The following is a 25137-nucleotide window of genomic DNA, read 5'->3' on the forward strand; positions in this document are numbered from 1 at the left end:
CCATGCTGCCCTAAAGCTGCAGGCATCCCAGGAGACCCTTCAAGTGAAGAGCTCCTATGGGGCCAGACACATAGTGTCCAAGCTGAGGGCAAAGGGGTAGAAATGTGGGAGTCACTACTTCCACAATCTCTTTCTCTACCTCCACCATCCTCTCCTCCTACCTCGCCCTGAAAGGCCTGCTGCTAGCCTCAGAGAAAATTGGGGAAGGCTCATCAATGGTGGGCTCCTTCGCCAGTTCCTCCAACATCCTCCAATTCCCTTAGGGTAAGCAGGAGGAATGGAAAACGCATGTTCTCCAAGCATGTGGCACTACATTAACAAGCAGCTGAATTCCTCTTCAGGAATCAAGCTTCCGATGAAGCCCAATCTACAGGTAAGCATATGACGAAAAACGTATTTTGAATATGCCTAGCCTGTCTCCAAGGGAGCCAGAGGTGGGCAGGGAAAGCCTAGTTAAATGTCGCTAATGGACAGCCTATTTATCTATAGAATTTGATTAGGATCTGATCTCTTCTTAATTTGTACACAAGCCTATTAAAAGGGAAAAAACTCTGTTTGGTCCCTAAAAACTACCAATTAAGTTCTGCTTTACAAGACATATAACTAACCTCTCTTAAAAACACTTTGTACGACAGACATAACAGAAGAAGGAGATTTACAAGTTTGTTTGATTATATATACTGGAGAATTGATCCATATATAATTAAGTATATCGGTGCCAAGTTACAATGTCTTTACAAGATGGAGTGAACATACTTTCCCAAAATGTGCGTGGTCTTAATAATATAATCAAACGAAAAAGAATTTTGTCTAAATTAGCAAAACTTAATATAGATATTGCAATACTGCAGGAAACACATCTTCATGCAGTACATGAGGCAGAACTTAAAGCTTCATGGATGTTATGCCAATTTCATGCAAAAGGGTCTTCTAAATCTAGAGGCGTGGCAATTTTATTGTCAAAAAAGGTGCAATTCTCACTGAAGGCTGTAATGAGAGATCCAAGGGGAAGATACCTATTTGTTAAAGGGCATCTTAACGGTAATATGTATACTTTGGCTTCATTATATGCTCCCAACTCTGATCAATTGGGTTTTATAGAAGAAGTGATGCAAAAACTTAAAAAATTCCAAGAGGGTTCGATGGTAATTGGAGGAGATTTGAATTACATAGCTAATTACAATTTGGACAAATCTCATTTTTGTAGCAATAAAAAAGCTAAAAAATCTAAATGTGATACCAAATTGCCAACAATATTTGAACAATTTCACCTAATAGATATCTGGAGAGAGAAAAATGGAAACACCAAAGATTATACATATTTTTCATCACGCCATCACACATACACAAGAATTGATTACATCTTAGTATCCAACAATTTAATTGATCACATACAACAAGCCACAATCGGAAATATAGAATATTCAGATCATGCCTGGGTTAAATGTGCTTTAATAGTAGATTCAGAGGGCTTAAAGGAAAGACACTGGACACTTAATAAGAATCTGTTATTTAATGAAAACAACGTTAAGACTATAGAGCAACATATCAATCAATATCTCACAGAAAATCAAATAGAGTCAACCTCCACCTTGATGATTTGGGATGCATTAAAGGCAGTCTTAAGGGGCCAGTTAATAGCTTTGTCAGCTTTTTTAGTTAAGCAGAAAAATACTCAGAAACAGAGTGTTCAGGATAAAATTAAAGCCTTAGAACGTCAGCATAAAGAAAATGGAGGTAAAAAAATCTATCGGCAACTTATTAATGAACGTAAATTATTAGAGTCTTTAGAAACCCATAAAATTCAAAAAAATCTTCTTTTTATAAAACAAAAATATTGGAATCACTCTCCCAGGACATTGCGCAACATCTCCTGGAAAGTAAAAGAAAAAAAATCAATAAACATATCAGAATCATACAAGATACAAATGGGAAAACTTACACTAAAACAGCTGAAATCTTACAAGCATTTAAAACCTTTTATTCTAAACTATATTCCTCCAACAATCCTGACAAACAGAAAATTTTGGAATATATCCAAAATCACAAAGGGATTAAAACACTTACAGATGTACACCGCCAATTAATGGACAGCCCAATTACGACCTCTGAAATTACAGCTTCTATTAAAAATCTTAAAAATAATAAGGCATCAGGCCCAGATGGGTACCCAGCGGAATTCTATAAGAAATTTGCCACCACTGTAACCCCGCCTCTTTTGGATGCATGTAACAACATCTCAGAGTCAGGGACTCTCCCACCACCCTGGGTGGAAGCGACAATAACCGTAATCCCAAAGCCAGGGAAAAACACATCTAACCCAGGCTCTTACAGGCTGATCTCTCTACTGAATGTAGACTATAAAATCTTCACATCTATTTTGGCCAAACTCCTTAGTTCATTTATAGGTAGCTACATCCACTCAGACCAAGTAGGTTTCATACCTAATAGAGACCTGTCGGATAATATATATAAGGCTTTAAATATAATAGCTCTCAGCAATAGCCAACACTCACAAGCAGTGTTTTTATCACTGGACATTGAAAAAGCCTTTGATTCGTTAGAAATTTCTTTTTTGCAAACGCTTCTCAGTAGGATGAATTTTGGCAACAATTTTATGCAGGTCATGAGGGCACTATATGCGGGGCCAATAGCCAAAATTAAAATCAACAACATGCTATCAGGCTCTATAGACCTCAAGCGGGGCACGTGTCAACGCTGTCCCCTTTCACCAATTCTTTTCGCAATCGCCATAGAGCCACTAGCTGAAGCTATACGAAATAATGCCCAAATTCAAGGTATAGTAGTTAACAAAAAAGTATTTAAGTTAAGTCTATTTGCAGACGACATTTTGTTATATGTCACACACCCAGAAACATCTTTACAACCTCTTCAAGAGGAACTCACAAAATTTGGCCAAGTGTCAGGGTTACGGATTAATCAAAGCAAATCGAAATTACTACCTATTAATGTGTCAATTACGACATCCAAAATTATAAAGCAGAAACACAAGTATCACTGGGTCTCAGACTTACTTTATTTAGGTATAACATTATCACCCAAATTAACTGAGTTACTTCAGCTTAATCATTTACAGAAAATGAAAGAGATTAAAAATATGCTTTACAAATGGAATAAACTGCAGCTGTCCTGGTATGAAAGATATAACTTAATTAAAGCGTTTATTTTCCCTAAATTAATCTTTTTATTTAGGACAATTCCGATCAACGTCCCTTCAAAAATCTTAAGAGAGTGGCAATCACTTTTTAACAAGTTCTTATGGCAATATAAACGACCCAGAATTGCCTTTAAGATACTGAGGAAACAACCACAATATGGAGGTTTTAAATATCCTGATTTGGAACTTTACAACACTGCTTCTAGGTTGTCAAATGTCATTCAAATATTATGCAATAAAAACCAAACAGACTGGATTGAGTTATTTAGCCCATTCCAGTCTTCAAAAACAACTAAAGAAATATTTTGGTCCCCACGAGAACTGCGCACGCATTTAACGGCTCAAAACTTATTTTTAAAGACCCTGCTTAAGACGTGGGATAGATATAAGATTTTATTACTTCCTGAAGTATCCAGATATTCAGTGATCTCAGCCCATAAAAACTTCCCACATCACTATAATACGATGGACCCTAAAGCATGAGAACAAATAAAAGACCTAAGGTTATTGGACATTGCATCACGGAAAGGCATACTAGAAAAAGCTATTATAGAACAAAGAATAGATCAGGAAGTACCTTGGTTTTTTTTATTTCCAACTGACATATCTCTTAAATAGGCTAAAAATTAAAGAAGTAATGAATAATTCTGGAACAGAATTTGAACTGATATTGGACTCACCTACCTATGTCCGTAAAGGCCTTATAGCGAAAATCTACAACATCATTTTGAGCACTAAGGATCTACGGAATACCAAAGTACAAAACAAGTGGCAACAGGATTGTGAAATTGATTTAACTGATAAGGACTGGGAACATGTATGGTTATCCAAAATGATCAAATCTCCTGTAATTAACATTAGACTGCAATCTTATAAGATAATCCAACGATGGTATCTCACACCCCAAAGACTAGCACAGATTTACCCTACCAGAACACCCCTCTGCTAGAAAAAATGTGGGGAGCAAGCTTCTTACTCACATTGTTGGTGGAAGTGCGAACATATAGTAAAGTTTTGGCAAACAATTCTGCGTCAAATTTATGCAATCACAACATATATTATACCTTTAAGACCCGAAATAATTTTTCTCGATATCTGGAAAGATCAAAATATACCCTGCCATAGTAAAGAGTTGATAGTGTCACTCTTAGCAGCTGCAAAAAATGCTATAGCCTCAAAGTGGAAGTCGAACCCCCCCCCCCCAAATCTAGATATGTGGTATTCTAAAGTGTGGGAACAACTTATCATGGAAAAGATCACAGAAAGGATACAATTGACATCAGATTTCAGTAAAGCAAGTAACTTTTATGAAAAATGGCACCCTTTCCTAGAATTTCTTACAAAAAATGATTTCCTAACTACAAAACTACCGCACTACATGATCATTAACCCAGAAATCTGAATCTTTGTATTTAAATATTTAGCTATAAAGAAATTTCTAGTAGTTGTACTTAATGAGTAACTTTAATCTCATGATATTGCATGACTATATTATTTACTCAGCTGTAGACATCTATTGGCATTATTATACCTTACTTGATGTTATTGCTATGTTGCTGGTTGAATGTTATGTTATTTTTGTTTGGAAAAGTTTAATTAAAAAAAAACACTTTGTAAAAGTTCAGAACCCTCTCAGAATACCCAAAGTACACCCAAACACCACTTGGTGATTTAAGGTAACAACAAGCACCTCAGCAAACACCACCCCCCAGAACAAGCAACCAACAATTGAACAGTAAAATGAATAATAAATATAACCAACTTCAAATGAAAGCACCTTCCCATACACATAAAAGCACCTCACACACAGCAAAAAAACAATTTCTAAAATGCAGTTAAAAAAAACCCCTATTTCCCTTCCCCCTCAACTGTATCTCTCCCGGACACCCCAACCCCTTACCCCGAAGGCAGAAAAAACCCAATGAGTCTACAATTCTTAAACCAGCAGCAGAAGTCTTCCAGGTGCAGCAGCAGCAGATCTCAGCAGACAGCAGCAGGAATCCACTGAGCAGCAGGATCCATTTGCAGTCCACATCAAGTACAAAGCAGGCCAGGCCTAGGCCAGATGAAGAGAAAGAATCCACAGCCAGCAGGCAGGCAGGGTCTCAGATTTCTCCAGGCAGCCAGAGCACATACAACACACAAAATGGAGGCTTCTCTGAGGCAAGCCTGCCTATTTAACTCCTTGAAGAGCAGTTTTTGAAAAGGCAGTCTTCTTCTAGAGAATCCTACCAGCCAGAGAAAGCTCCTACAAGGATTGGTCACCCCTCCCCCTCCAGCTCTCCTTCCCCCTCCCTTCTGCCTCTGCCTCACACACCCCTCCCTTCTTCCTGCTCCCATCTGTGAAAAAAGGCTGGAAACAGAGCCTGGGCCTAGTGAGGCCTAGTGGCTCTGGGGAACCCTGCACTAAAGTTACTGCAAGGCCTACATTTCCCATGTTCCCTTTGGCCCCTGTGATTGGGTAAGAGGGGATTTGGAGGGAAAATTTGCACCATTAGCAAAATAGGGGGATGGTGCCTGAGAGAAGAGATAAAAGGCCTCATCACAGTGGGAGGGCGTTCACTTCTAGGGAGCAGAGCTGAGGAGAGGCTGCTGCAGACGGAGTGTTCCCTCATCCAGAAGGGGTGAGACAGTTGGAAGACAGTCACCAGGAGACAGTTAAGAGCAGTCTAGTTAGACGCGTTAGGGTATTTTAGTTTTGTTTGTTCACCAACCTTTACTATTTTTAATATACCAAGTTTAAGAACCAGTTATTAATAAACCTTTTCAATAAAGTTCTTTATTATTCTGCTTGGTTCCTCATGCCTTATTTGGTCATGTAATAAATCAAACCTACTGGGAAAGAGTCAACAAAAGGTGTTAGTTGGGTGCTCTGGGCCCTTCTTTAGGAAACCTGTACCAGAGTGGTGGCAGCCTACAGACAGCTTCCCTGGGCTCCAGCAGCTGTGACACCATGATTACCAAAGTTTACCAAATTAACTCAAATTAATCAGTAAACTTAAGTTCGAGAAAACCGAATCTGATTTGGTATTCCCTTTTGAATTCGGCAATTTTACTGAATCAAATTTTACTGAATCAGGTAAAATTTAGTATTTTAAAAGGAATACCAAACCTGAATTGCACATCCCTAGACAAAACCTCTTTGCAAAAAGCTTTAAGGAGTGATGTCAGTGGAAAATAATATTCTTCAGGTGTTTTTAAGATATGGAGTACTGTGGGTCTAATCCTGAGAATCATAGTGCTTGTAATTGATTTCCTGAATTAAGTGCTTTGCGCAATTAAAATTATGGTTCTAGACATTTACACAAACAACCATAAACATTATAGGGCACAATACTTTCCTATGTTTATATCCCTCATTCATAGCTATATATTTTAATGGAGTTGGCACAAACTTTTCAAATATCTGCCTTGTAGATAAAATATTGTTACACCAATTATTCTGTAAGCCACCTTTCCCCTTTTTATTCATTTTATTGGCTGGAATTACCAGAATTAGTATCTTCGTTCCTTTGGTTCAAATATTGAAGGTATTTAGAAAGTATTACCTGAATTCTTCCTAATATAATACAAATTTTGTGTTTTAATTAGTTGTAGTCATACCATTATATAACAGACTGTGTCTGCATAGCAAACCATAGGCTATCTTTGCATAGACTCTATAACACCCACAGTGGCAATTTCTTGAAATACTGTTACTGTAAATTATCTCATTAAAGCCATGCTCCAGCTCCACAACTTTAAAAAAGTAATATTAAAAATGTTTTGACACCGAATTACAAAATAAATCTTTCCTCTCGGACTTTAACATGGTAGCTATTTTCTACCAAAATGTAACTCCAATATATCATATTCCTAACATCCCAATAGTAAGTGGTTATAACAACATATGACTAGATGTAAATAATTTTGTATGGAAAAGTCAATTATACGCAGCTGATATCTTACAATAGTGTTTGGATTACTGAACGTTTCTAATTAAGAAGCAATTCAATCCCTTGAAACCTAGATCAAATTATTTTTCTTTAATTAGAGTGTCTAAAAGCTTATTTTTCAGTACTCATGGCTCGCTGGAAAGCAGAACAAAATCAGCAGAAATTATCACACTGGTTTCCCTGATTATTAAGGAAAGTTGATGTAAAATTCTGGTAGTATGTTTTCATACTTCAGTATTAAGTTACAAGGCTATTTTTTCTTTCCCTTGTACCATTACAAAGTTGGTGTCATGATGACCCACCAAGTTTCAACTTCATACCACTTTAATTAAATATCTGTGTCCCATCTTCGTGTGGTTCTCTTAAAGCTTATTTGCATTTATTAGTTGTGGAATATAGCACCAAAAAAAGTCCTTTGGCACAATCCAGCATAGATTGTAAATTTACAAATCAGCCCTGTTCGATTGATTGCAATGGGATTTAGATTGCTGGATTGTACACTTTTTCCTTCAAATCATTTCACCTACAAAGAAATGAAAAATGCATGAAACAGATTCGGTTTCATTTTCCCGGCCATGTCGGACGCTCCTCTCCGCAGGTCCGGGAGGAAGCGGCCGAACAGCCTGACCGGGTGGTTGACCTGCGAGGGTTAACCCCCAGGACTCCCAGGTAGGGGGTCAGGGTCCGGAGCGCTGCAGGAAGAGCCCCCTGAAGTCGATCCAGGGGGTAAATAGCCCGTCTGCTCCTATGGAGGCCGGCAGACTTGCGCAGCACATCGCGTGCTGCCGGGCCATGGAGAACGGCAACATAAGCATAAGCATAAGCAAAGCCATGTTGGATCAGGCCAGTGGCCCATCCAGTCCAACATTCTGTCACACACAGTGGCTAGAAATCCAGTGCCATCTAAAGGACTGTCAGTGAGGCCAGGACACCAGAAGCCCTCCCACTGCCTTCCTTCCAGCACCAAGACAACAGAGCACCACCTCCCCACAAAGAGAATACCATCTATCTCCTGTGGCTAATAGCCACTGATGGACCTCTGCTCCATATATTTGTCCAGTCCCCTCTTGAAGCTGGCAATGCTTGTAGCTGCCACCACCTCCTGTGGCAACGAATTCCATGTGTTTATCACCCTTTGTGTAAAGTAGTATTTTCTTCTATCTGTTCTAACCCGACTGCTCAATAATTTCATAGAGTGCCCACGAGTTCTTGTATTGTGAGAAAGGGAGAAAAACACATCTTTCTCGACCTTCTCTAACCCGTGCATTATCTTGTAAACCTCTATCATGTCTCCCCTCAGTCGTCTTTTCTCCAGGCTAAAGAGCCCCAAGCGCCTCAATCTTTCCTCATAGGGAAAGTGTTCCAACCCTTTAATCATTTTAGTTGCCCTTCTCTGTACTTTTTCCAGTGCTATGATATCTTTTTTAAGGTGTGGCGACCAGAACTGTACACAGTACTCCAAATGAGGCCTCACCATCGATTTATACAGAGGCATTATGATACCGGCTGATTTGTTTTCAATCCCTTTCCTAATAACCCCTAGCATAGCATTAGCTTTTTTTATGGCAGTCGCACACTGTGCTGACGTTTTTAGTGAGTTATCTATCATGACTCCAAGATTTCTCTCTTGGTCAGTCTCCGCCAGTTCAGACCCCATCAACTTGTATTTATATTTTGGATTTTTGGTTCCAATGTGCATTACTTTGCACTTGGCTACATTGAACCTCATTTGCCACATGGATGCCCACTCTTCTAGCCTCGACAGATCCCTTTGGAGTGCCTCACAATCCTCTCTGGCTTTCACCACCCTGAACAATTTCGTGTCATCTGCAAATTTAGCCACTTCACTGCTTAATCCCAATTCCAAATCATTAATAAACAAGTTAAAAAGCATTGGACCCAATACCGACCCCTGTGGCACCCCACTGCTCACCACCCTCCACTGTGAGAAGTGCCCGTTTATACTCACTCTCTGTTTCCTATTAATTAGCCAGTTAAGGTGGCTAATTAATTAGCCACCAAGCAGATTGGTGGCTAATTAATTAGCCACCAAGCAGATTTAAGGTGAAAACCTGTAAGTAAGTGGATCCCTTCTGTTACTCTAAGCGTATGCGAAGGATTGATGGGAGTTGAAGCTTAAGAAGGCTCGGATATCTTCCCCTTCATTGAGTTTTGGAACTTAGTTGGCGGACTCCCCCCCCCCCCCAAGATGGCGACGAAAAAGCAGAGCCCTGCTGTGGGCAAATCGGTTTTGGCTGTGTTGCAGGGGAAGGGAGAGACTCTTGAAGAGGTGGTTAAACGGTCGGTCGTTGAAGCTATGAAGCCCTTTGTTGATAAGCTAAATGAAATCGGACAAAGGGTTGGCTCAGTTGAAAATGAAGTGAAAACCATTAAAGATGTAGTGCTCGAGGCAGAGGAATCTGCTCGTGAAAATGCAACACTCATGAGAGCTACAAACAAAGAAGTAAAGCTTTTGGAGAATCAATTGATAGGACTACAAGTGGATCGTGCTCAGACGGTATTGCGTTTACAGAATGTGAAGGAGGAGGAAAGTGAAAATTTAAAGGATTTGGTGTCGGAACTTTTGGCGTCATTTGCAAAGGCAACTAAAGAAGAGTTAAAAAGCGATATTCTGGAAGTCCGTCGGACATCTTCAAAATATGCAGTGAAGCGTCAGCTGCCTCGCGAGATTATTATTGATTTTTCATCTAAGAAGACTCGGGACACCATTTTATACAATTCGACCAATGTGGACTTGGACTTTCTTGGCAACAAGGTTAAGATATTGAAGGACGTTCCATTTTTAGCTCGGAAAAGAAGATTCAAATACAAAAGGTTTGCAGCTCTTCTGAGAAAGCGTGAAATAAAATACAAATGGTTATTTCCGGAAGGCATCTGGTTCAGTTATAAAGACCAAGCCTACAAGATAATATCGGAAGTACAGCTGAAGGATTTTGTGCTTAATCATCAAGAGTTCGAGCAAGAAGAAGATCCAGAATCTGAAGGGGGGCGTGGGGAGGAGGGAGTGAGCGCAGCGATTGTAGCTGTTCAAAGAGAACTGAGACCGAGACGCGGGGGGGGGGGGGGAGAAGACCTGATCCTGACTGTAGTTTGTATCTTATAAGATCTACCAATCTAATAGCATATTAGAAAGTTTAACTTTAAATAATTGTATTATGAAGGGAATTCAATACTTGTAGTTGTAGTCTGTGTTCTTATGTTGTTTTTTCCCTCTCCCCTTGTTTCCTTTTCCTTTTTCTGTTTGTAGTTTTGATGTTAGTAATTAGAAAATATTTTAAAAAAAATGCATGAAACAAAGCATCCCATTTAAGTGTAATGAGGAAGCTATACCCAGTGAAAATATGTTAACGTCTTTGGAATCTAAGTTGAGAAAAAGATTAACTGTGCTAGTTTATGTTATGGATCTGGACCACTGTAGCTCATTTGGAAATATTTCTATCCTTAAGATAAAGATAAAAGATTTATTCAGACTATTGAAATATTGTTCTTTATTTTATGGTAGGAAATGTCAATTTTAGTTTGTGCTATCCATTTTTTAAAATTTGTTACTAATCGCTGATTTTCTCAGTGTTAGTTCACACAGTAGCTCAGCATACGGGACATGGGAATGAGCTTTAAGCTTCTGAACTCATCCCCATGTGGAAAATGTGGTGTTTCATATGAGTGGTATATTGGTCACATGGATGCTGCATATACATTTCAGTGCCTGAAGCAACATGTTGTACAACATGCTCTTGAGAGGCATGCAGAATCCTGAAATTTGTTGCCATGTCCAGAGTTGTTTGCTCAGGGTCTGTGAAAATAGCATTCAAAATGCTAGAACTTTTGTTATCCTTTCCTGTGCACTGAGGCCAGATCTTTAATTTGCACATCCCCCTCTTAGCTGCATCATCCAGTTTAGATACATGTAAGCACCATACAATATGGAATCTGGAAGTGTTCTACAATTTATAATTTTGTAAGGCTCTGATTTATTTCATTCCTTTTGAGATCTTCTCTCCATTAGAATTTTGGTGGGGGAAAGTAATTGTACATAATGTTCCAATGACGTTTCACATGACTCCTTTCAGTATTGCAGGCTTTGGGTTACTGTCCTTGCTACCAAGTACTGAATTTGCAAACATGCTACTACTGCAGTTTAAGTATTTGTTATCAGGACAGTAATCCATATCCTGCCAAGCTAATAGAACAGGATGAAGTAACTAGAGATGCCCACTTCCTAGAGCCTGTCACTTGTATTCAACATCTGCAGTAGTGAATAGTCCACACGCTGCTACAGTGATTGTCTTTTATGTGTTTGGCTCTTCCTGCAATGTTGCTTAATCCGCACACATACATTCTCCAGTGAAGTGGAATCTCCTGCAGGAAGACAGCCCACATGTGTTGAGTATGCATTTTAAAGTAGACTGAAGTGCAGATTGGGAGGACACGGGAGTTTGCAATCATCCATGAAAAGCTCTGACTACTGAATGGTGAAACCAGACCCATGGTTCACCACAGAGCTGGCTGATATAAAAAGATGTCTGGAAGATGTCTGGAAAGATGCTGGCAGAAAACACATGCTGAATCTGATAAAGCATGCTATGGAGCCCATTGGAAGACTTATAAAGCAGTGGTTATAGGAGCAAAGAAAAATTACTTTTCTGCAAACGTTGCATCAGCTAATTCATGCCCATACCAAACTATTTAAGATAGTTTGATATCTTTTCACTCGATGATCTGAACCTTCACTGTTTCAAATTAAATTACCTGTGACACCTTTGCAAAGTTTTTTGCTGATAAAATAGCTCAAATATGCTTTGATCTGGATGCCACCTGTAGTATAGGTGAGCCAGAAGAAATGCTTAACACACCATCAGTCCATTTCTGAATAATTTTGACCCAGTCACAGTGATGGATACTGGCAGATCAAGATGGGTAGCATGTCCAAATCCCCTGGTGATGCAATAGAGGTACTGGGTTGCTGCTTGACCGCTGTTGTCAATTAACTGAAAGCAAACACATTGAAATTGAACCCAGACAAAATGGAGGTGATAAGGGTTGGAAAAGCAGTGATCTTCTGAACTTTGATGGGGTTTGGTTGACCCTGACTCAGTTCAGACCCTCGGGGTTAGCACTACAGCTAGAGAAGCAAATAAATGCAGCTGCAAAAAAAGGGCTTCTCCTAACTCAGATTAGCCCATAAAATGGCCCCCTGCCTTGACACGACTGATTTGGCCACCTGAAATCATGGCACAGTAATATCAAGACTAGACTACTGTAATGCACTCTACATAGGTCTCCCCTTAAAGTCAACTCAGAGACTTCAGTTGGTGCAGAACACTGCAGCTCATTTACTCTCATGAGCTAGACAGAGCATACATACTACTCCCATTCTGCAGTCACTCCGTTGACTTCTCATCAGTTACCAGGCTCAATTCAAGATGACTCTCACATTCAAAGTCCTTCAAAGCCTTGGCCCCTCATATCTGTGCAACTGCCTCTCCTCCTATATTCCTCCACGGTAGCTTCTCTCATCTGAACAGGGCCTTCTGCAGATACCACCCTGCAGTTGGGCAAAGTCAACAGCAACCCACACACATGCTTTCTCTGTGGTAGCCTCCACATTATGAAATGGCCTTCCTGAGGTGGTCAGGAAAGCCTCTGTTGGCTTTCTCAAACTGTGCAAAATTGAATTATTCAGGAGGGTTTTCTCCCTCCTGGACTCAAAAGAGAGGACTCAAAAGAGACTCAAAAGAGACTACAGGACTCAAAAGAGAGCTTCTTTGGTAGGAACAGGGATTAAACACTACACTATTGGATACTGTCTGCTGATGTGGATATGTGCCTACTACTGAGTTTCAGTGCTGCAAAAAATGCCATGGAAAATAGTTATGCTTTGTTTCAGATAGATTTTATGTCTGTGTTCAGCTTTATACTTAAAATTTTTCTGTTACCATTCCCGTTGTGGCATCTGTGCAGACTTCAGTTCATAGTTGGCCTTGGCCATATGCTTAAAAAAGATTTCAACATTTTTGCTGTTCTGAGCATGAACAGGCAGAACTTCCTTCAGGAGCCAAACAGGCTCTAATTTGCATAGCCTTGCTGTAGAAGAAGTGGGAAAGGTAACCTTCACACAGAAGATCTTCATTCTACTCTGAAAGGAAACACTGACATTATCACAACATTACACTTTCATAGTTCAGATTCCTCCCCTAGCTGTAGTTTGCCCTGCAATGGAAAAAAAGTAAGGCTGCCCTGAGAGCAAGCAATTGCTACATGGCTGCATTTCAGTACAGTCCAAGATGTTCTATATAAAGTGTAATTTGGAGCTAAGGCTACTTTGAAGCATCCATTAGCAAGCCTAAACAATCCACACTAGAAGCAGGGCTTACACTGATTCTCATTTTCTTTGTTTACCACAGAGTCCTCAAAGCTAATTTCTTCTCATGAGATTTTACTGTAACTGTGTCCTGTTGTATTTCCTAATTTATACTGCAAACATCAGTACAATGGTATTGTTTTAATTAATATGGTAGAAGAGGGACATCAAACTCAAATGCTTTGGGAGGGGGCAGTAAGCTGGGAGAAATCAACAGCAGCCTGCACACGAGCTTTCTCTGGTGGCCCCTACCCTGTGGAGTTCAGGAGAGCCCCCACTTCCCTAACTTTCTGCAAATGATGCAAAACTGAATTATTCAGAAGACTTTTATATTGTAGGGAGGGGTCTCAGATGCTCCGCTAATGAGTTAGGGACCATAAACTTCACCCATAGACTTCACCACTATGTTGCCTTACGTACTATCTGTTGCTTTAAATATGTGCTCCTTTGTCAACCGTAGAATTACTTACGTTCTGTTTCAGCATTTCTTCAACTCTGTATTGAATTCTTGCTAATGTTATGTCTTTGTAAACTTGTGTTTATTTACCCTACAGCATTGTTTATAAAATTGTCCTTGATACTGACTATACTACTCTCACACTGTATAATCCACCTTGAGTCTCAGTGAGAAATGCAGACCATAAATGACATAAATAAAATAAAATAAAACCATAATTTCTGTGTCTGAGCACCACGCATCATGGTGGGAGTGGGGCAGGGTGGGGGGCTTTCCCCATCAGTTCCAGTGTTCTACTCTTGTATATATAAAATCCCATTACCAGTACACCTACCTCTTCCCACATACTGCTGCTTGATCTTCGCAGTCTTTTTGCATGCCAAAACAATTGCTCTGTTCTCTGTCCAGTCAGACTAAATATACCTGTCAGTGCTCATCCCCTTTTCTATTGACCAAAGGCCAGTAATATTTCCTTTCCCTTGACTATAAATGCTAGGAAATTCCCACAATTCTTGATGGCTAATTCAAATCTATGGGAAGATGGAATGTTTCTGTGGCATGCAATAGAAGCCATTGGTTGAACAACTTCTTTACCCTTCTAAGGAAATAGTTTCTGAAACCTGAAAATTTCAGTAACATTTATGGATAGCAATAAACCACTACAGATTCTTTAAGGGATTCCAGAAAGCTTCATAAGGCACATGGGTCTTATGTTTCACAACCTTGTGGTAGATATTCTGTGCAAAGGTAACAGGAATTGTTTGTATATAATTGTAGACATGATTAGAAATGACATTTAATGAATTAAAGGTAGATTTTTGAATATTCCTTAGGGGATGCCATACAGCTAAGGAATTTGCTCAGAAGACTGAGTGTGAAGGAAGGAAGATGGACAGCACAGAGTCCTCTCTAAATGAAACCAAAGGTAACTACTTACCATTAAATTAAGCAGTGTGAGTTTTTCTGAATGTCTCAAATTCAGTTTTGTGTTTATAGAACACTTCACCCAGTAAAATCTGAACTAGGTTGTAGTCCAGTCATAGGATTGGAACTCTGCTAGGAGCGGCAGATTTCACTAGACCTCTTCAGACCCCTTCAGACCTCTCATTCACTTCTCATGCTGTTCCTAAGGGAAGTCTGTCCTTCAGGAGCAGTATGGGGAGATCAGAGCTGCAGTGAGATGAGGAAGGCATGGAATTTTGTTGGGATACAACCTATAAAATATATCTATAATAAATATTATAATATGAAGACAGCCAGTGTGCTACAGTGGTTACTGTGTTACTAGTTCAGAGGAGATCACAGCTTAAATCTCAGCTCAAATGTGACGCTCACTGAGATATTTTGAAGACAAAATTAGGAGACGGTTATGCCCTGAATTTCATGGAGAAAGGGCAAGATAAAAAGCAAATCACTGTAACTAATAACCAATTTGCTGCCCCTTGAGTGAGTGACAGCGTAAGAGGGGCTGCTCACAGATGAAGAAGGATCAGGGTAGTTGCCAGTTATGCAGAAACCTATGACTAAATTAGCCACACACAAAAAAGTCTTTAAAAATGCCCTGATGGGGGCTAACAGTTGTCCAGAGGAGACAAAATGTTGTGAGTAGCTGCATATCAGTTAAAGTAAAGGGCAGGGGAAAGGAATTCACTGATTCAAGCCCCTGGGAGCTTATAAGATGGAGATTTTGGAGGCTGGATGGAATTTCCAGATTGCTTATTACCCACAGAAATACATATCATAATTATATTAAATAACATGAAACACCATTGTAACCAGTAATTCTCAAACTGAGAAGCAAAACACATGGAGAGGGAACAAAGTTCCAGGAAGGAACAGGATCTTACAACAAACAGAGTTTGAGATACCTCCTGATTTAGAATGAGACAGCCAATTTAGAATTTCCTAATTTAGAGAAATTCATGGGTAGCAAATGGGGAAGATAGGAATGTGAAAGGTGATGAAAGAAACAGAAGAAAAGAAGAGTAAACTGGGCTAAGGAGGAGAAAGAGAAGAAAGCAACTTGAAAGGAGGTAAGGAAACTGGAAGAATTAAAAAGTGAGAACCAGGAAACACGTTCAGAAGTGCTACATTGGGGATTGCTATGCTATACAAACTGGAAGCTATGGAGAGTCAAGAAACACACCGACATTTCTAGTCTCAGACGTGATGCAATGAAATGTCCTATAGGAGCAATAGAACTGCACTAGTTTGCTGTTTTCCCACTTAAATATACAGAGAAAATTGCTAAAACGTGATTTTTAGGCATGATTGACACTAAACAAATGGATTGCTAAAATAGAATGAATAAATAAATGAAATGGTAAAACTATAAAAATGTATTTTAAAATGCACAGCAACCTTTCAAAGATTTTGCTCACATTTTTGAGCCATAGTGTATATTAATGTGTGAAATTAGCTCCAGCTATTTTTTCTAATAAAATATCAAGTTCAAAAGTGATAGCCCATCTAGTACTAGAAGGACTAGGAGTCACTACAGTTTTCCTTGTGATTACTTTTTTAAAAAAATGTTACTTGATATCGATGTATTGTCGAAGGCTTTCACGGCCGGAGAACGATGGTTGTTGTGGGTTTTCCGGGCTGAATTGCCGTGGTCTTGGCATTGTAGTTCCTGACGTTTCGCCAGCAGCTGTGGCTGGCATCTTCAGAGGTGTAGCACCAAAAGACAGAGATCTCTCAGTGTCACAGTGTGGAAAAGATGTAGGTCATTTGTATCTACTCAGGAGGGGTGGGGTTGAGCTGAGTCATCCTGTAAGAGTTTCCCAGGGTGTGGAATGCTAATGGCGGGAGGCTTCACTGTATCCTGAGGAGGTTCTTTTGCATATGGATTGGTACTTGATGTGCTAATCTTCTCTGCAGGGCTATTGTCGGGGATAGAATGTTTTGTTAGCCTGGTGTTTTTCAGAACTGGAAACCATGCTCTGTTCATTCTTAAGGTTTCTTCTTTCCTGTTGAAGTTTTGCTTATGTTTGTGAATTTCAATGGCTTCCCTGTGCAGTCTGACAAAGTAGTTGGAAGTGTTGTCCAGTATTTTGGTGTCCTGGAATAAGATACTGTGCCCTGTTTGCGTTAGGCTATGTTCAGCCACTGCTGATTTTTCAGGTTGGCCAAGTCTGCAGTGTCTTTCATGTTCTTTTATTCTTGTCTGGATGCTACGCTTTGTGGTCCCGATGTAAACTTGTCCACAGCTGCAGGGTATACGGTATACTCCTGCAGAGGTGAGGGGGTCTCTACTGTCTTTTGCTGATCGTAGCATCTGTTGTATTTTTCGGGTGGGTCTGAATACTGCTTGAAGGTTATGCTTTTTCATAAGCTTTCCCATCTGATCAGTAATTCCTGATCAAAACACTTTTCCTGTAGGAGACTGTTTTTCCTTGGTTGTTTGATTCATCCTGGGTTTGATTGCTCTTCGGATTTCATTTCTGGAGTAGCCATTTGCCTGAAGTGCGTGGTTTAGATGATTAATTTCCTCATTGAGAAAGTGCGGCTCACATATCCGTCTTGCACGATCCATATATCATATCTTGCACGATGCCATATATCAAAGGAATTACTGATCAGATGGGAAAGCTTATGAAAAAGCATACCGTATACCCTGCAGCTGTGGACAAGTTTACATCGGGACCACAAAGCGTAGCATCCAGACAAGAATAAAAGAACATGAAAGACACTGCAGACTTGGACAACCTGAAAAATCAGCAGTGGCTGAACATAGCCTAACGCAAACAGGGCACAGTATCTTATTCCAGGACACCAAAATACTGGACAACACTTCCAACTACTTTGTCAGACTGCACAGGGAAGCCATTGAAATTCACAAACATAAGCAAAACTTCAACAGGAAAGAAGAAACCTTAAGAAAGAACAGAGCATGGTTTCCAGTTCTGAAAAACACCAGGCTAACAAAACATTCTATCCCCGACAATAGCCCTGCAGAGAAGATTAGCACATCAAGTACCAATCCATATGCAAAAGAACCTCCTCAGGATACAGTGAAGCCTCCCGCCATTAGCATTCCACACCCTGGGAAACTCTTACAGGATGACTCAGCTCAACCCCACCCCTCCTGAGTAGATACAAATGACCTACATCTTTTCCACACTGTGACACTGAGAGATCTCTGTCTTTTGGTGCTACACCTCTGAAGATGCCAGCCACAGCTGCTGGCGAAACGTCAGGAACTACAATGCCAAGACCACGGCAATTCAGCCCGGAAAACCCACAACAACCATTACTTGATATCAATTATTATACCAACTAAGTATATGACATGTATATTGATAAAAATGTATTTGTAGTGGCCAACTGGCCATGTTTGTCATTCTTTTTTCCCCCACCAGACAACAAGGAATCCAGTAATCAGAGGTCCCATCCTCAGCCAGTCATTTTGTCTTCCAAACTGACAGTCCCAGGCTTACCGTTATGGTGGGAACAACAGCGTAAGCTCCTTCCTAGTGTGGCTGGAATCCCTGCCAGTAAGGTTTCCAAGTGGAGCACAGATGAGGTGTGTTTATTTCAGTGCAGATCTCATGCTAGATTTTCACTTAAGATTTCCTCCTTTTTACAAGTTTGTTCTCATAAAGAGGTAATTTCAGAACTAACTTATTTATTTAAATCATTTTTACCTTGCCTTTCCTCATGGTTCAAGGCTGCTTACAACAGTAGATTAAAAACATTTACAGTTAAAAAAACAAAATAAAGTAACAACTCCCTAAATCCCTTCCTCCCTCCTTAAAAGGTGCCTGCCATTCAAATCCCTTAAAATCCCTAATAAAAAGGGAAGCCTTGCAGTGCCTCCTGAAGATCTTCAAGTGGGGGTGGGGGGCTTCTGTCTGCTCTTCAGAGAGCCAAAACTGCAGAGCACAAACCACAGTGGAAAAGGCCTGAACTCTGGTTGATCCCAGACCAGCCATCCTAAGAGATGGGATCACCAACAGATGGCTGCCTGAAGACTGTAGTTGGTGCGTAATTGGTGCACAGGGACATAATGGAAAAAGACAGTCCTTTAGATATGTAGGTCCCATGATTCCCCATTCCTCCATTTGAAACCAGCTGGGTGACCTTGGGTCAGTCGCAGCTCTTCCAGAGCTCCCTTAGCTCCACCCACCTCACAGGGTGATTGTTGTGGGGATAATAAACTTCGTAAATCACTTTGAGTGGGTGTTAAGTTGTCCTGAAGGTTGGTATATAAATCAAATGTTTTTTAAAAAAAGGTTAAAATATCATTAAGGTCTTTAAAGGTCATAACCATTACCTTGAATTGATCTTAGAAACAGACTGGCAACCAATGTAGTTGTTTCAAAATGGCCAACATATGTTCAGGATGCTGCATTCAGGAGCAGTTCTAGTTTCCAGGTTGTTTCAAAGGCAGCTCCCACATAGAGCATATTATGGTAATCCAACTGTGAGATTACAGAAGTGGGGATTAGTATGGCCAGATCATCTGAATATAGGTAACAAGAGAGTTGGTGAACTAAAGGAGCTGATAGGACACTCCTGGCCCCTATGCCAACCTGCTTTTCAAAGAGCAAGGTAGGGTCCATCTCCAAGCTCTTGGCCTGCTTTGAAAAGGCCAACTCTACTCTATGATGGACAAGCGGATTCAGTCCCTCTACAATATCAGCCTCCTGACCAGCTTTGCCACTGTCTTGTCTAGATTCAGATTCAGCTTGTTCTGCCACTTGACCACAGCCTCAAAAGACCAGTTCAGAACCAAGAAATTTGGAAATTTGGATAATGAAATATCGAACTGAGTATTATTTGGATAATGATAACACCCAGTCCCAACATTCTGGAGTGTCATGTCCCTCGCCTGTCAGGGGAGCTGCCAGCCCATTCTGCCTTCCCTCTCCCCAGCCAAGGCTCAGCTGGGCCTCAGAAATAGAGGTGGGTGGGTCCTGATTACATCACCACCACCCACTGCCTTCCAGGGATGTTGCCTTTTCTTCTGCTTTTCCTCTCTCATTCTCTCTGGCCAATACTTCCCCAGCATCTCCTCCCTGGCCCAGCTCCAGAGCCCCTCTTTTATCCTCCCCGCTCATCACCAACTCCACCCTCAGAGTCCCACCCCCAGGGCACTGCCCATTTGCAAGTCTGCAGGCAGTCATTCACTAAAGCTGTCTTGGTACTAAACCCCAGCTTGAAACCAGATTGAAAGGGTCATCCAAGAAGCCCTCAAGGTGCTCTGCCACCACATGCTCTATCACTTTTCCTAGAAAAAGTAAATTGGAGACTGATATGTAGTTGGCCACCTCATCCCTAGCCAGGGGTCTAATACCTGCTTCCTTCAAAGGTTTAGGGAAAGCCCCCATCTCTTTCTCTGAGATATACAAAGAAGAGCAGGTAGAGCCAGAAGATACAGAAAATTCTTAGCAAAGATTCAGAGATTCTAAATCAGGCCTGAATGTAACATTTTGGATGCACATATAGAATTGGAAGAAATAAAGCAGTCAAAAATATGAAGACAGCATTGACCAAACATCAATCCAAAAAGTATTTTCTCCTTTTTGTATATTGCTTTGCATGGAACACAGGTAAGAACTGATATTAGCATAATTGTTGATTACATAATTGTACTCTAAAGCTAAATCCCATGTATACACACACTTCTTGTATTACCAGATATTCTCTTTTGCTGGCATAGCAGAGGTTTGGATCCATTTCATTGCTTCCTCTGTTTTTTTCTCCTTCCCACTTTAAACAAGTGTATGGAAGTGGATTTGCACAAAGTTACTGTTCACAAAGCCTAACCATTCTTATGAGCAGTGTAACATTGGGCTAGCACTATGATAGCAAAGAATTGGTTGAAGAGGAAACTGCACTTTTCTTTCTGATGTTCCCATCCTGTCTTAAAATAGTAAATAGCCCAGTAGCACCTTTAAGACTAACCAACTTATTGTAACATAAGCTTTCAAGAGCCACAGGTCTCTTCATCAGATGCAAGTTGGTTAGTGGCTAACTCCTCTGAATCTTGTCTTAAGCACCGTAAAGCTGATATATCATAAATACCAAGGCTATAAATGTAAGACCCAATGATTCAGCAACATGTAGATGCCTGCTAGTGTTGGTAGTGAGGTTGGCACATCAAGTAGGCAGGGAGTTTAGATGCCTTTCTTTCAATCCATCATATACTGGGAGGCCATATCATCCAAATGAGCCTGTAGAAACCATGAATTAAAACATCATGTCTCTTTCTCAATTAAAAGAAAAATTGCAATCAGTTCCAGCAGTTGTAGAAAATGTGTCAATACTAGGAGAAGTGGTAAACATTATAGTTAAATCCAAATCATTTTTAATTTTTTTTATTTGAAAAGAGAGAAAAAAGGGGGAAATTAAAATAAGCCTCATACACAATAGAAATAAAATATGACAAAACAGAAATCTTCATATAAGCATCTTTTAAAGGTATCCAAATATCTTAAATTAAGTTCATCCTCAGTTGTCATCTGTGTGCCATACATTCAAATACAGATAAAGTTGTAAGGTCCTCCATTCATTGAATTATGGGAATAGTCACATATGTTCTAGTGTAATCAAAATATGTTGGATGGTGTTAAAAAAACTTGTGATCTTGTCAGTTAAGTAAGCATATATTAATGATTTCCTTGCCTTTGGACCTTACCTACCTCCTTACAATACCTTAAACTTTTACCTCAGGAGGGCCCTGGTCCCAATCAACACTCCTTATATTTTCACACTCACAGAACTTCAGGTATTCTCTACTTTACCCAGACTTATAATTCGAGAACACCTTCCCTTTTTTGTTTGTGTGACATATATATCACTGCCTCCCTAAATGGTTTTTGCTGCCACCAAAGGCTTTTGCTTTACATCTCTTCTGCTTAACTGATACTACATAGATGGTAGTCTGATGGAACGGTCAGCATGTAAGGGTGTTTGTGAGGTTAAAAAGGATCTTTTTTTCTTAAGCAAAAGTAGAATTTATAAGTGCATAAGTGATGGTTGCAGCGTTTTTATAAGTGTATTGGTTTCAGAACAGTTCTTAAGTTTGGTGGTTTCACAAATAATTTTCTCAAAGATATATTCACAGATTCAGTCACACAGTATAATTTTCCACACATATCTTCACTAGCAGACTAAACTATCTTGTACGCAGACATAGGTTCTTACAGGCCTTTCCACACAGCTTGCTTGACCTAGATAGAATAAACTCTCTCATATATTCACAGACTGACCCAGGCTCACAGAGTTTGTCTGACTTAACTAGAATTTCTCAAAACTCCACACAGGTTCATTGAATTTTGCAGAGCGAATACTTTCAGAAACACACAGACTCTTTCAGGCTTCACACAGTTTACCTGACTTAACTAGAATGAACGCTTTCTCTCTAAGAGAAAGGGTGACTGGAAAATCTTTCCCTCAGTACTAATGAAAACTGCAGTTCTTTTAGAACACCTTTTAGGGTTCAACTACTGGCCAGTCAGAGCAGACTCTATTCACTCCCCCAGCCCCCCTTATTCTTTCCTCAGAGGTCTGCACTTAAACCCACAGTAACAAATATTTTAAAAACCCTACATTAACAAGCAGAAATAAAATCTAAACTATTTAGATGCAAAACGTTATAATGTATTGTAAGTAGAGATGGGCACAGAACGGAACGGAAAAAACCCGAACCGTTTGGTCCGTGGTTCGTTCATTTTCACGGAATACGAATCATGAACTTCCAAACCACAACTGGTTCCTGAACTGGTTCAGGGTTTGTCTGAGCCCAGGACAGCCCCCTTCACGTTCAGAGAGCCTAAACTCGCAGGGAGTTTTCAGCAGACTCTCCTCCACCCCCTGTGCCTGCCCGTGTGCAGACAGCAAAGCTACCCATGCAATTGTGAGTCAGTGGACAGCCCCCAAAACCACCTCCATCCAGACACTGCCCACAGCTAGAAAGGGGCTCAAAATAAAATAAAACAGTGTGTGTGCTGACAGTGTGCGTGTGCACAGCAAAAGCGAGCTGCACTAGAGAAGCATGCAAGTGAGGAGCCTGCAGACTGTAAAGCTACCTGTGCAGTTGTGAGTCAGCAGACAGCCCCCAAAACCACCTCCACCCAGACACTGCCCACAGTTGGACACTGGCTCAAAATAAAACAAAACAGTGTGTGCGCTGATGGTGTGTGCGCGCAAAGCAGAAGTGAGCTGCACTAGAGAAGCGTGCAAGTGAGGAGCCTGCAGACAGTAAAGCTACCTATGCAGTTGTGAGTCAGCAGACAGCCCCCAAAACCACCTCCACCCAGACACTGTCCCCAGCTGGAAAGGGGCTCAAAATAAAATAAAACTGTGTGAGCTGATGGTGTGCATACACACAGCAAAAGCGAGCTGCACTGGAGAAGCATGCAAGTGGGGAGCCTGATGGTGTGCGCAGCGGAGACAGTTGAGCAACCACGTGCAGATGTGAGTCAGCGCACTAGAGGCACAAGCCCAGTGGCACTGGCTGGAGAGGCGCTCCAAATAAAAATGAAGAGCACTAGAGGAGTGTGCAGAAAAGAGGTCAGACTTCACTGTACCACACACAACTTCACACAGAGAGCAAACAGCCCCGTGTGGGTGTGAGTCAGCACACCAGAGGTGCAAGCCCCCCAAAACACCACTCAGTCAGTGGCGCAGGCTGTAGAGGCACTCCAAATAAAAGTAAAGGGCACTGGAGGAGTGTGGAGAAAAAAGGAAAACTGCACTACACCACACAAGTGCACACACAGGGAGCCAGCCTACAGAAAAGTGAGGCTCCGGGGGGGGGGGGCGGCACCCAAAACAGAAGACAGACCGTCCAAAAAGCAGAGAAAGAAAAGAAAAGCAAATAAAAGAAGGGCTCCCTGGGGAAGGGGGGCCACAAACCCCCAGAAACCAAACCAGAAGATTGGAGCTCCAAAAAGCAGAAGGGAAGAAACAGAGAAAAAGCAAATAAAACTCACTTAGAAAAGCAAGAACCCAGCTCTGCTCAAAGGCCTAGGACTAGGCTGGAGGGGGGCGGGAGGTGAAAAGCTAAGACTGGGATGGGGTGGGGGAAGAAAGGAAAAAAGCACCCTTTCCCAAAAACTTCCCCAGTCCCCAGTAAGAAAAGGCAGAAAGAGAAAAGAAAAGAAGATTTTTAGTGTCTTTCCAAGAAGCAAGAAGCGCACTGCAGGCCAAAGATCCCTCTCAAGTTCCTCTCCTAGCAATACAGCCAGCCAGCCAGCTCTTTACTCCCTAACTCACTCTGGAGAAAATGAAACCAGGTCACACAGCTTCCTCTGTTTATGGGAAAAGCCAAGATTGAACAACACAGGAGCACTCTGGTAGGCAGAAAGAACTGTCTAACATGGTTTGGGAGGAAGAGATTGGTGTTACCATGGCTACTGAAGGCCCATCTCCTCAGTTGCCTTAGAGATCCTAACCCTCCCCCCCCTTTTTTTCTTGGCTGGATTGGCCAGAAATGGGAGCTCTCTACTTGGCAAGGACAGCTGCCAGTCAAGTGTGGAGGCCTCAGATTGGGGGCAAATGGTGCCAAAGTGTCTGGCTTCCCAGAAAAGCAGAAACAGAACAGTAGGTAAATTTGCTTGTTCTGTAAAAATGTGGAGCCATGAAACGCGTTTCTTTGCAAACAAACCAGCAGTTCTGTTCGGAATTTTCTTCCGTGCTTTGTTTCGTGCCTATCTCTAAGACATAATTCATGGGGGTTGGATATTACTGCTAGATTCTTTAAAAAATCACTGATTATTCTACAGCTATTTGAGACGAAATACTGAGCTAGATGGACTATTGGTTTGTTCTAGTAAGGTGGTTGCTATGCTTTTTATTTTAAACCCTATACCATTTTGTTGGCAGGTCTCAGAGTTCGTACGAAGTTTACCAGGCTGCGAGGAACATGGCAAAGTATTCAAAGATGAAGTAAGTTTGTCAAATGAATTCTTTAATAGGCAAAACTCAATATTTAAACAGAAATAGGATGTTTCTTTGTTGCTGTTGTCATGCAGAAGAGAAGATACTGCCTTCCTCAACAATTTGGGGGGCGTTTGGAATTTATACTAGAATTGTTCTTGGTTTCGAGCTTATTTCTGAACCCATCCAAGCATGGCTTCTAACTAGATCAATGAGGAGCCTGTGCCAGAACTAAGCCTAAAATGTCTATGTTGTCTAGAAGCTAAGTTGGAAATTACCCCACCATGCACATTCCTTT

General features: G+C 40.8%; 1 protein-coding gene across 1 annotated transcript in view; it reads left to right on the top strand.

The window, feature by feature from the left end:
• L3MBTL3 (L3MBTL histone methyl-lysine binding protein 3) overlaps positions 1 to 25137 on the top strand; it is a 165136-nt gene that overhangs the window by 136941 nt on the left and 3058 nt on the right. The window contains exons 18-20 of the mRNA XM_054996165.1: positions 14786 to 14877; positions 18314 to 18477; positions 24786 to 24848. Coding sequence (XP_054852140.1) covers positions 14786 to 14877; positions 18314 to 18477; positions 24786 to 24848 — 319 coding nt within the window. The remainder of the gene's footprint in view (positions 1 to 14785; positions 14878 to 18313; positions 18478 to 24785; positions 24849 to 25137) is intronic.

This window comes from Eublepharis macularius, chromosome 1, assembly GCF_028583425.1.
Source record: "Eublepharis macularius isolate TG4126 chromosome 1, MPM_Emac_v1.0, whole genome shotgun sequence".
Lineage (NCBI taxonomy): Eukaryota > Metazoa > Chordata > Lepidosauria > Squamata > Eublepharidae > Eublepharis > Eublepharis macularius.